General features: G+C 40.0%; 1 protein-coding gene across 3 annotated transcripts in view; it reads left to right on the plus strand.

Moving 5' to 3' along the window:
• Positions 1-8,552, plus strand: part of IFT80 (intraflagellar transport 80) — a 147,739-nt gene extending 139,187 nt beyond the window's left edge. For all 3 annotated transcript variants that reach the window (XM_084639441.1, XM_084639443.1, XM_084639442.1), the window contains one exon: positions 7,192-8,552. In XM_084639441.1, coding sequence (XP_084495567.1) covers positions 7,192-7,305 — 114 coding nt within the window. In that variant the 3' untranslated portion in view covers positions 7,306-8,552. The remainder of the gene's footprint in view (positions 1-7,191) is intronic.
• The last annotated feature ends 4,908 nt before the right edge of the window (positions 8,553-13,460 follow it).

The raw sequence follows: 13,460 nt of genomic DNA on the forward strand, positions 1-13,460 counted from the left end.
AGACCTCCCCAACCCTGGCTAACCACCGTATATTCCCCCACTCGCCATCACCTAGATTCAGTGTGCACAAGTCCAACCCACATTCTCAATTCACGCACCTTGTGGCTGGACAGCCATGTAGTATGGGCAGCAGTACCCTTCTCAAGTCCTTAATGGTGCTTTCCCTAGCATCTGACGCATCAGCCCCCAGCTGGGGAAACCACCTGTGGTCTCTCAGGACCCAGGGCCTTGGTCCCAAGAAGAACTCTCCCTCCATGTCAATATCAGGGAGCTCAGAGCAGTGCGTCTAGCCTGCCAGGCATTTCTACCTCACATGGAGGGCAGGACTGTCTTGGTTCTCATGGAAAATATGACAGCTATGTTCTACATAAACAGAGAGGGAGGCACACGTTCTTCCCTCCTGTGCCAAAAAGCTATCCGCCTCTGGGAACTTTGTATCGCTCATTCCATCAATCTAGCAGCATCATACTTCCCAGGGAACCAGAACCAGCTAGCAGATTGCCTCAGCAGGTTTTTCTCCTTCACCACAAGTGGTCTCTACAATCTTCCAGGACCACAGCTAGCTGCTACATCCAAATCTTGGCTCTCTCCATCTGATGGATTGGAAGCTCCATTGCTGAACCCAGAGGAGCAGGCATGCTCAGAGCAGGTCTGTGAGGTCCTACTGAGCAGTAGGAAGCCCTCCATCTGAGCCACCTACCTTGCAAAATGGAAGCGATTTTCCATCTTGTGCTCCCAATGATCAGTCCTGCCTTTACAATCGCCTCTACAGCTTATCTTGGAGCACCTGAAACAACCTGGAGCACCTGAAACAACAAGGCCTAGCACTCTCATCAGTCAAGGTCCACCTATTGGCCATTTCTGCCTTCCATCCCAAGGTTGACAACCAATCAGTCTTCTCCTGAGATGGTCATCTGATTTCTCAAAGGCCTGGAAAGAGTGTACCCTCAGGTCAGAGATCCCTCACACACACCCCTGCCCGGGACTTGACCCTCTTCTCTCAAAACTCACAGGGCCCCCATTTGAACTGTTAGTGTCATGCTTATTGTTATACCTTTCTTGGAAAGTGGCCTTTCTGGTAGCCATCACTTCGGCCAGAAGAGTCTCAGAGATCCAGGCCCCCACATCTGAGCCCCCATACATGATCTTTTTTAAGGACAAGATACAGCTGAGGCCACACAATCATTTCTTCCTAAAGTCGTCTCACAGTTCCAATGCAGTCCAGCAATCTTTTTACCGGTATTTTACCCTAAGCTGTATGCAAACAGAGAAGAAAGCATCTCCACTCACAGGATGACTGGACGGCCTTAGCTTTTTACATTCATGGACCAAGCCATTCCGCAGATCTTTGCAACTATTCATAGCGATAGCAGAAAGAATAAAAGGTCTCCCCATCTCTGCACAGAGATTCTCTTCATGGATTTTTATGAGTTCACAAACATCCCACCCCCGGCTATCCTTATGGCTCACTCAACAAGATGCCAAGCCTACTCCGCGGCTTTCCTAGCGCAAGTTCTAATTCAGGAAATCTGCAAGGCAGCAACCTGGTCATCCCTTCACACAGTCATGATGCCATTGTTCAACAGGCTAGAGAGAATGCTGGCTTTGGCCGAGCAGTTTTGCAGTCAGCCTGACCTTGAACTCTGAACCCATCTCCTATACAACTGCTTATGAGTCTCCTATTTGGAACTGGACATGTGCAAGCGCTCAAAAGAAAAACAGTTACTAACCTTTCCATAACTGTTGTTGTTCAAGATGTGTTGCACATGTCCATTCCAAGACCCATCCTCCGTCCCCTCTTCGGAGGCAGTCAGCAAGAAGAAACTGAAGGGGAATGGGGTTGGCAGGGTCCTTTATACCAGCACCATATGTGCACAGCACCAGAGGGCGCTAGAACCAACCCGAAGGATACTGCTAGGTGGGAAATTTCTGGCAACTGTGCTCAGGGTGCGCACACACATACATGGGAATGGGCATGTGCAATACATCTTGAAGAACAACAGTTATGGAAAGGTTAGTAAACGTTGTTTTATACAAATGTTGCTGTTTACACTATTTTCATGTCATTATGCTTTCATGTCACCTCACTTTTTTCCCCAGTAAAGATACTTTTAGCATTACATTTCTTTATTTATTATACTATTTAACTTTCCTTTTATCTAAAACTTCCAGCATAACAAAACATCACCTTTGTCCTGTCGACAGTAAGCATTATCTACGCGAGTCTGTGTAAGTGAAAAATTGACAAAACACCACCCCTGCCAGGCAAAAGTTAAGCCAAGACCTTGGCACAAGTATTACTTCATCCAAACTTATTCACTAACCATACTTATAAACTATTGAAATAGAAAAACCCTGTTATCATAACCTTTAGATTTTATTTGAACAGGGAAATTATGGTGGCATTTAATGTCAACATTTTTTTTATCTTCTCCAAATATGGGTTTTCAGGGGACTTTCTACTCTCTAGCATCTTGTTTGTAAATTATTAAAAGGCCGTGTCAGTAATTTTGCTCATTGCATTGTCAAAGTGCTTTCGATTTTAATTTAGTTCAGGATATTTTTTTGTATTTAATTGTTCCCCAACAAGGTAAAAGGTTATTTTTCAAGTTCCTCTACATAATCCCATTGCGTGGGATGCACTGACAGTACAACTTGTACAGTGGAAACTTTAGATAGCAGTGCTGGTGGTGCGCTGTCACAACCCCTTCTGATCCTCCCCTGGATGGTCCTGAATGATCGGAGACCTAGGCTATAGAAGGGGGCATGGCACTCCAGCAATCTCAATTGCTTCCAGCTGCTGCAGCTGACAAATCAGGAACTCCATCTGAGTTCTTGGCCCAGATTTTTTGCTTTGATAGTTCCTACTACACTTTTAGCATAGATTTATCTAGTTTCCTGGTGTAAATAGTTAGCTTTTAGCATTTCAATGGTTAGGTTTTATTTCTTTAATTTTTGAGTAGTTTGTACAACTTCGGTTCCACTATTGAAATCCAGTGGCGGATCCAAAGATCAAGAAACTTGGTTGTAAGAAGTGGGCCCTTGCCCTGCAGTCTTTCTGGCATCAGATGCTCACATAAGATGCCCAGCCTGCCTTGGGTAGGAATGTTGTTCTTCAAGATGCTCAATCTACAGTACTTTCACTCCAAGGATACCGAAAAAGAGGCAGAACAGACTATAAGTGTTACCACTGCAAGACGCTTTGGCAGCCAAGCTCTCTGGATCCAGAACATTTCTTGGATTCATGAGTGAACATAGACCAGATTTGGCCCCTGATACTTCTGGAGAGAATAGGCAGAAGAGACCTCTGCAGAAGATACTGTCTTCTGTTCCAAGCTCCAAGAAACCTGTGGTACCTAAAAAGGATCAAAAACTGTCATATCTGAAACAAAAAGGTAGAGAAAGAACCCCATCAGCGACGGCCTCAGAGCCAGTCCAGGAAAGTGACCCCCTTGGATTTGGGAACTTCAGTGCTGGAAAAAGACTCACTGCTCAAAAAGGCCACTATTAGGAGAGCCAACATGCACTTGAGGGATGTTCCAGGTCAGTCTTCTACAAATCCTAAAATGGCAGATCCGAAATCAAGACCAAAAGATCCTGATCATCTAACAAAGCAGACAGCTCTTATTACGGATACACCAGAACTGCTTCTCTATTTTCAAGCCTCCTTGGCAACTGACCATAACAGTGGTAGCTCAGATCTGTAACCTCAATTTATGTTGGATCTGGAAGAGAGCAATAATGATACAGGAGGCAAACAGGATTTCTTCGGATTCCCCAATACTGTTCCTTCTCCTCCAGAGAAAAGAAAGATGGAAGAGATATATGTCTCACTGCCTGTCCCACCACTTAAGACTCTCTCAGGCTCTCCTAAAAAGATGCTCTTGTCCTTTTTTTATACTGCACCCAAGACCGCTGATCTCTTCTGTACTATTGAGTTCGGATCTGCAGTCAGATGTGGAATCTGAACAACGGAGTCAGTTACCTAACGTGACATCTCATAAGGAAAAGCATGCTGCTACTAGGAGATACTAAGAGCTGAGCATGGATTGCTGGGTGGATTAACAGTATCCTTATGGGCTAGGTGGACCTATTGGCCCTTTCCCTGGTATTTCCAGGGACTGGATCACACCTGCTATAGCACAAAACTTTCTCCTACAAGAGCTCCAGGAAGATTTCAGTCATCAGATATGAAGCTCTCAGATGTATTTATGTTTCATAAAGAGAGAGAGAGAAATCTCCTACCATTGTAGCAAATGTGCTTTTAGAAGAAGAGCAGCCTTTATTGCCTGAAGAATACCAACAAATGGATGCTGAGCTGGAGGACCATACCTCTCTGGATGAGGATGTAGGGATTACACCTGCTTCTTTCCAGTCAGAGGATTATTTTATGAATTAGTTGACAGAATGGCAGCTACTTTGAAAATTCCATCTGTGACAGTTGAGAAGACTTCTCATCCAATCTTCAGTATTCTTGGTTCACCATCAAAAAATAGAATTATATGCCCAGTTTCGGATGATCTCTAGCAGCCAACAAAAGCAATATGGGCCATGTCTGCTTCTGTTCAGGCAAATGTCAAAAAAGACGGCTAAATTATACCAATTATACATGATTGATTTTAATTTTTTTCACACTCATCTGGCTCCAACTTGTTTGTGGTAGAAGCTGAAGTCCAGGGGTATAAGGATGATGAGATACATTCAATGCTTTCTGATAAAGAAGGCAAGAAAATGGAAATTCTGGGTAGAAAAGTAATTTAATTTGCATCTTTGGGTATAAGAGTGTCACGCTACCAGGCTGTAATGACATGCCACCAATAACATCTTTGGGATAAGATGGCAGTATTTGCAAAATTCCTCCTGGAGGATCAGAGAAAATTAGCCTGTGACCTCCTCTCTGAAGGACAACTTGTTGCAAACTAGGAGAAGTTGATCTCACTACCCACACAAAAGTTCCTCTTCAAAGGGGCAGTTTTGGACACTCAGAAAGACAGAATCCTTCCTGCCAGAAGAAAGAGTCAGTCAACCATAGCCTTACTTTACCAGTTTCCATGTCAAAGAAGCATATTCTCTCTCATACTATTGGGCCTCATAACCACAACTATGTATATAACCTCTTATGCCTGACTCAAAATGAGATCTCTCCAACCCTGGTTGGAAAAGAATTACAAACCAGACATAAAAAGAAAAGGAGGACTTGTGGCACCTTAGAGACTAACAAATTTATTTGAGCATAAGCTTTCGTGGGTAAATACCTCAATTTTTCAGATGCATGGAGTGAAAGTTACAGATGCAGACATAAATATACTGACACATGAAGAGAAGGGAGTTACCTCACAAGTGGAGTGTCATTATCAGTGAATCTTTGTTTTTTAACCAATTCTCCACACACAGTTGTTTTACTGATTGCCTTCTCTTTTTGCCTTTCATGTAATAAGGTATAAGAACATTCAGGTCATGGAACTATCTTAATTCCGTCACGTGACCAGTGACTCTTGAAGAGTAAAAAGAAAAGGAGGACTTGTGTCACTAAGGTGCCACAAGTCCTCCTTTTGTTTTTACTCACAAGAAAGACAAGGCCGTTGCAGAAAAGTTAAATGGATTCTTTGCATCAGTCTACACTGCAGAGGATGTGAGGGAGATTCTCATACCTGAGCCATTCTTTTTAGACTGATTAGATAATTACCCCAATCAGCTTCCTCTGGAGAACTAATGGGCATCTAAGTGGTGATCAGAATGCAGGCTCACCTGTTCACTCCCTGCACTCTGTCACATGTGAACAAGTATACTTGGACTTTAACAGGGTACCTCACCAAAGGCTCTTAAACAAAGTAAGCAGTCATGTAAGAACAAAACAAAGTAAGCAGCTTAAAAGATAGGAAACAAAGGGTAGGAATAAACGGTCAGTTTTCACAGTGGAGAGAGATAAATAGTGGTGTCCCCCAGGGATCCATACTGGGACCAGTGCTGTTCAACGTACTCATAAATTATCTGGGTCGTTCTGGTCAGCACTGCCGACCGGGGCGTTAAAAGTCCGATCAGCGGTACTGCCCATCTAAGGCATGTTGGTGCCTATCTGTTTCAACACCACACTACACCCCGGAAGCAGCCAGCAGCGGAGCCATCTTCTAGGCAGGGGGCGCACGAGTCTCCATGCGCTGTCCCTGCCCCAAGCACTGGCTCTGCACTCTGCTGCAGAGCCTCCTTTGAAATTTTTCTTAAAATGCACACAGTCAATAATGTAGGTGAGTTCAGATATTCATTAATTCATTAGATCAAGATGCTGTAGCCTAGTGTGAAATAGGGAATTGATGTCCTTATTGATAGATGGGCATAAATATATAAAAAGAGTAATTAAAAATGGATGGTCATAGGAGGAGACAAAACAAAATAGAAAGACAGCCCTCAAATTCATACAAGTGCTTGAAAAACCGAGAGAATAGAATAGGATGCTGGTTCTGACAATTTAGGCAAAATCAGTTGAGCTGCATTACAGGCAAACGTGAACAGTGCCAGCTTTGACAGAGGATAAGAAATGGCCAGCAGCCAATTTGAAACTTGTTCCTCTATTCAGTATTCCAGTATTCATAGTTTCACTGAACTAGGACACTGCCACAGGATGATGTTTTTCTGCCACTAAAGAAATGCCAATACAAAACAAGAAACATTTATCATCAAAGCAGAATTCAAGTATTGACAATGTTATTTCTGTTATATCAAATTACTAATGTAGATGCCATCAATTTGTTTGATGGACTTTGGTGTAGTAGAGTTGCTCAATGTACCATGAGCAAGTGGCTGCATTCTGATTTATTTGACAAATAGATTTCATTCATTTTTAAGCTGAAAGATGCCCAGTAGGCTCATCTAAGTTTATTTTCATTGTTGAATATTTTCTCACCAGATATGAGTTTTTAATATTTGTTGAAAAGTATCAAGTTTGTTTCATTTCAAAGGCAGGAACCTCTGATAGCATAATGTTTATTAGATCTTGACTATAGAAGAAAGCCACCAACTGATACACAAATGTAACTTGCGTTAACATTAATGGTAGTTATATTTTTGCATCCAGAGGAGACCTATATAACGACAGAGCAGATCACTTTGTGACTTGTACCTTCATACTGTTGTTCATTGATATGTATTTAATATAATGTTGACACTTACCTACTATCTTTCCTGTTCTTACAGCTGGAAGTTGATTGGGACAAAATCAAGGCCAAAATAGAGATGGAAATTGCTAAAGAAAGAGAACGAGCTGCAGCCACTCCAGCAGTCAGAGCCAGTGTAACTGTACAGCGCTAAATACAGTGCTAATCATATTAAATAGCTGTTTTACTACACATTTGCTGTATCAGTATACTGATAAATCCAAGGATTATCATTTTCCAGGAAGTGGGTTATGGAAGTTAGATCTCTGAAATTAGTTTAGTTTTTGCTGAATGTTGGACAATGGGCAGAACTAGATTCATATGTGTGTAGGCCAGTTATGATCTGTGGGCCCCATCCTGCTTTCCTTACTCATGTGAGGAGTCCCAGTGAAGTCAGTGGAACTACTTGTGTGAGAAAGAGAGCAAGATTGACTTCTGTCTTCCCATTATTTAATTGTTCAACTTTCCATACCCTTTAAAGTAAAAATATGCAATCTTGGATACCTGGATTTAGGCACTGAAATGCATGTTTAAGCACCTAAATAAATTGTCTGATTTTCAGCAACTGTGGGGTACAGATATACAGCACTTCTGAAAAGCAGGCCAATTGGTTAAATACCTTAAGATGCATTTAGGTACCTAACTTTAAGCACCGAACGTGAAAAATGTGGACCTAAGTTTATAAATGGCAAAGGAATGTTTCATTTGCGGTTACAAAGGTTGCTGCATGAGAGCACAGTCCCAGTGCTGAAATATTTTCAAATAATCATATCTGTTATTTCAGATAAATTCAGCACCTAAGATTGGTTACAAACATTGTGTTTCTGTCAATAACAAAAAAAGGGTAGCTGTTGGATAAAAAACTTTTAAATGTTAAATGAATTGTTTCATAATAATCTAAAATACTGTGTAACATGGTTTGAATTTTGTTTGAATTAGCAGAAAGTCATCTTTCTGCAAATATCCAATATATGATTGACAACAGTGTTCTGTGTTTCCTTAGTGGTTAGAATGTCCCATCCATTTAGAAGAAAAAAATTTCATGTTTGCACTAGGTCCAGTTCACTTGATTGTGTATTAGAGTTCGACATATGCCATTTCACCAAAATATTATTTTCTCTCTTTCCTGTTGAAGTAATTGGGGCTGCATGCATATGGATCTGTCTGCATAATCTCTTTGCAATACTGGGACATTAGTCTATTACTGGTTATTGAAGGAGGTTAAAATAATTCTGCGTAACATTTCTTTCACACATGAACACTAAAAATTTTGTGCGTTCTGTGAGAATCTTTATCTAGTTTAATATTTGTTTTGTAAATCATTATGTAGCAAATATCAATTTTCTGCATATTCTATTACATTCTTAATAAAAAATTAAAATCAAATACTCTTTATATCGATTAGATGATGTATCTCATTGATTTTACCATCCCATTAAATAAAAAAGGCAAAATTCTATCTAAGTACCTACAATCCATGTAAAATTTCCAGTCCTTCAAATGTGCTGAGCATCTCCTGCAGAGTGAACCCTTCTATCTTGGGTATGACTTACAAGAGGCACTTAACACTTGCAGGAGTGAGCCCAAAATATCAGTCTCAGCAAATGCTTAATGTTAAATTTGTCGCTTTGTGAAAAGCGTTCATGGGATAAGCAATCATGGGTTAAGAGGGAAGGTTCTCTCCTGGATTGGTAACTGGTTAAAAGATAGGAAACAAAGTGTAGGTATAAATGGTCAGTTCTCAGAATGGAGAGAGGTAAATAGTGGTGTCCCCCAGGGATCTGTACTGGGCCCAGTCCTATTTAACAGATTCATAAACGATCTGGAAAAAGGTGTATACAGTGAGGTGGCAAAATTTGCAGATGATACAAAACTACTCAAGATAGTTAAGTCCCAGACAGACTGTAAAGAGCTACAAAAGGATCTCACAAAAATGAGTGACTGGGCGACAAAATAGCAGATAAAATTTAATGTTGATAAATGCAAAGTAATGCACATTGGAAAACATAATCCTAACTATACATATACAATGATGGGGTCTAAATTAGCTGTTACCACTCAAGAAAGAGATCTTGGAGTCATTGATTTAATTGGGGATTGGTCCTGCTTTGAGCAGGGGGTTGGACTAGATGACCTCCTGAGGTCCCTTCCAACCCTGATATTCTGTGATTCTATGATTGTGGATAGTTCTCTGAAATCATCCACTCAGTGTGCAGCAGCAGTCAAAAAAGCTAACAGAATGTTGGGAATCATCAAGAAAGGGATAGATAATATGACAGAAAATATCATATTGCCTCTATATAAATCCATGGTACGCCCACACCTTGAATACTGCGTGCAGATGTGGTCGCCCCATCTCAAAAAAGATATATTGGAATTGGAAAAGATTCAGAAAAGGGCAACTAAAATGATTAGGAGTATAGAGTGGCTTCCATATGAGGAGAGATTAATAAGACTGGGACTTTTCAGCTTGGAAAAGAGGCAATTAAGGGGGATATGATAGAGGTCTATAAAATCATGAGTGGTATAGAGAAAGTAAATAAGGAAGTGTTATTTACTCCTTCTCATAATACAAGAACAAGGGGCCACCAAATGAAACTAATAGGTAGCAGGTCTAAAACAAACACAAGAAAATATTCTTTCACACAATGCAGCGTCAGCCTCTGGAACTCCTTGCCAGAGGATGTTGTGAAGGCCAATACTATAACGGGGTTCAAAAGGGAGCTAGATAGATTCATGGAAGATAGGTCCATCAATGGCTATTAGCCAGGATGGGCAGGAATGGTGTCCCTAGCCTCTGTTGCCAGAACCTGGGATTGGGTGACAGGGCATGGATCACTTGATGGAAACTTGTCTGTTCATTCCCTTTGGGGCACCTGCCATTGGCCACTGTCAGAGGACAGGATACTGGGCTTGATGGACCTTTGGTCTGACCCAGTATGACCGTTCTTATGTTCAACAACAGGTGATAGGGTGTTTTTGTCTTTTAATCATTTTCCTGTCTGAGTACATTCGAGAACGTAGTGATTATCCAGTGCACCAAATGTGCCAATAACAACTATGTGGGGGACACCAAACAATCACTATGCCCTCAAATGAATTCATACATGAAAATGATAAAAGACAAAAACACCATAAAACCTGTGGGTGAACACTTTTCACAAAGCCATCACTCTGTATTTGACCTATCAGACTTCATTCATCCTTAAAGGAAACCTGCACAACACTTTCAAAAGATGAGCCTGGGAGCCTAAATTTATAACTTTGCTAGACATTAAAAATCATGGACTGAATAGAGACATGGATTTATGGCTTATTACAACAATCTATAACCCACTAAAAACCCCACCCAGCTGCTTCCGCCCACTTCCTTTTCCCCAATGACTGAAGGGTTGTTAACAGACCACTTCACCTTGAGTGGTCCCTTGAAATACATGTTAACTAGCTATGCTAAACAATGTGTTCCACTTTGTATTTAGCTGTGACACTCTGAGTATGTTTCCCAGATCTGAGGAAGATCTGTGTAAGCCCGAAAGTGTGTCTATCTCTCCAACAGAAGTTGGTCCAATAGAAGATATTACATCATCCACCTTGTCTCTGTAATATCTTGGGACCAACATGGTGACAACAACACTGCATACAACGTGGTATATTTCTGTTCATGTATTATATTAACGTTATTCTTAGAATTGGGTTTCCAAAATGAATATTGATGTTTCTGAATCCAGAGTTTACTTTCTGTGAATATTAGCCCGTATTTTTTGGTTTTGTTAAATATGCCTATCAGCAAACTCATGCACTAGAATATTTACAGACACAAATACAATCAAAGCAAATTTGTTTAATAACTCTAACAAATATTAATGGAATGTTTCTTTAGTATTTATTAAGCTCTGCCCACATACTAGTAACTGGACTAAGACCACAAACTCATTTTGCATTGGCAATTGGACAGCCATCTGCTGATATCAACTTTTGGTCACTTAGAGGTGAAAGCTTCTGTATTCTGTTACTAATCCACAGAGCCATCCAGTCCTGTACTGCAATTGTTCAGCAGTATCAATTTATGGGACTGCCAGACCCTTATAAGGGTTTTAGATACTCAAGGAGGCAATTTGAGCAAATTCCTTTCTTTTACTGACCTGGTAAATCATTTATTTAGCTTTAGTGGATAGCAAACTGTGATTCTTGGACAGAATCCATTCCTTGATGCTGCTTATCTAGAGGGTTGGTTTTTTTACACATTGCAGCTGCAATTCTAAGGACTCTGCCTTCTATCTAGTGCAAGATACTTTTGTACTGGTACTGTGCACAGTCTCGTTTTGACTTGTATTACTGAGGTTTTTAAAGGCTCTATATTGCACTTGTCCTTATCTATTTTTAGGCAAATCAGTCAGTGCATTTAAAAAAATCCTGCATACTGAATAGCAAAGAAACAATAATTAAGTACAGGATTTGGAAAACATATTTAAAACAAGCTACAGAAAGCCTGCTGCAACAGAACCTCACTAAACTGCGCTTAATGAGGGATTCTCAGTGGATTGCCAAGATTTGCATATTACCAAGGACCAGGGCAGGACCAAGAAAACTTTTATCCCACTTCCTGTTGAGTGTGTCATATTACTTCCTGTCTGAATCCTGTTATTATATAATTTCCAGAATGAGAATGAAGGCAACATATAATTGATTACTGATGGGTTACTGTCCTAAACTGGAGAGTCTAAGTTCTAAAAAAAAATCTGCCTGTTCACATTTTACTGAGGTCTTTGAGAAGCAGAGGTGAATACAGTTGATGTAGAACTGTTTTATTCAGTGTTGTGATTGATCAGCCTTTCAGACATAACCACAATTTTGCCTTAGCAGTATAAGCACTGTAGTGGTCCTTAAGTACTTTGTGATATTGATCTCAGCAACAGTCAATATTTGTTTACATACACAGAAAGTGATTAAAATAAATAGGTGTGAGGTATATACTATATCTCTGAAAGAGGGAAAAGTTGTCCAATGCTGATGTTTAAAAGCCACAGGTCAATTATGAAAGTAATTTACTGAGAAGGTTAAATATCTTATGGCAGTAGTGGCATTATCTCTTAAAATTTAAAATGTCATAAAAATTATATTTAGCTATTATTGCACGTGCTTGAAAATTTTACATGAAAATGACACAGAATTGGTATTTTGTTTGTTTTTTCATTCCTGCAACGTAAAAATGGAGAAACCAGAATGATCTGTCTGTGTAATGTTAGTACTCTGCACTGTAATATAGGAGATCCATTTATGAGTCCTAACCTTGATATATCATCTCCTGGCTAGCACAGGCTGGAAAAGACAAAGAGATAGCACAGTCAGCCCTTTGGGGAAGGAATACCTGTTGATGCTAAACAGCAGCCACTGTGACCAGTTAAGGAAAGCTGTTGATAGACTCCAAAGGGCTTTAAGAATGGTGATTGTGATGTGCAGTTTGGAAAATGTAAATGGATTGTTCCTAAGAACTTGCATCAGGAATGTGGAGGTAATGTTTTAAACTTGATTTACATCAGAGATATGATCTGCCAGATTTCAGCTAGGAGAAAATTGGTGGCTCTCAGTGACATAATTTTGGTAATTCCAGATAATGAAAAGGCTAAAGAAATACCTTCATTTATATTATATATTAATATATATAAAATATATAGAAATATATTCATTTTTGCTCCTATCTTAACTCTTTTCATAGTTCATTTAATGCTCAAAGTGATTAGAGGCCTTGTTATTTGAAGAATGTATGTTAAATTGTATGATTTATCTTTAGCAAACTTTGTCTTTTAATAATATTGATATTATGTTGGAAAATAGATAATTTTTAAAAGAAAAGAAATACCCCATCATACACATCCTCTCTGTTTTTAAGCATAAACAGGATTAATCATATTAATTAAATTAACATACCCACGTATGTTAAGGAGAGTTATCAGTGAGAGTGGTTTGAAAGAAGCCATCCTTCCAGGAGAGGAAAAACAAGGAAATAATTTCACTTCCTAGCACCAAAGATATTATAAGTCTCAGGGTATGTCTACACTACGAAATTAGGTCGATATTATAGAAGTCGATTTTTAGAAATCGATTTTATACAGTTGATTGCATATGTCCACACTAAGCCCATTAAGTCGGCGGCTACCGTGGCTAGCATCGACTTATGGAGCGGTGCACTGTGGGTAGCTATCCCACAGTTCCTACAGTCTTCGCCGCCCATTGGAATTCTGGGTTAAGCTCCCAATGCCTGATGGGGCAAAAACATTGTCACGGGTGGTTTTGGGTACATGTCGTCAG

This window comes from Lepidochelys olivacea (genome assembly GCF_965140295.1).
Source record: "Lepidochelys olivacea isolate rLepOli2 genome assembly, chromosome: 9".
In the NCBI taxonomy this organism is placed as follows: Eukaryota; Metazoa; Chordata; order Testudines; family Cheloniidae; genus Lepidochelys; species Lepidochelys olivacea.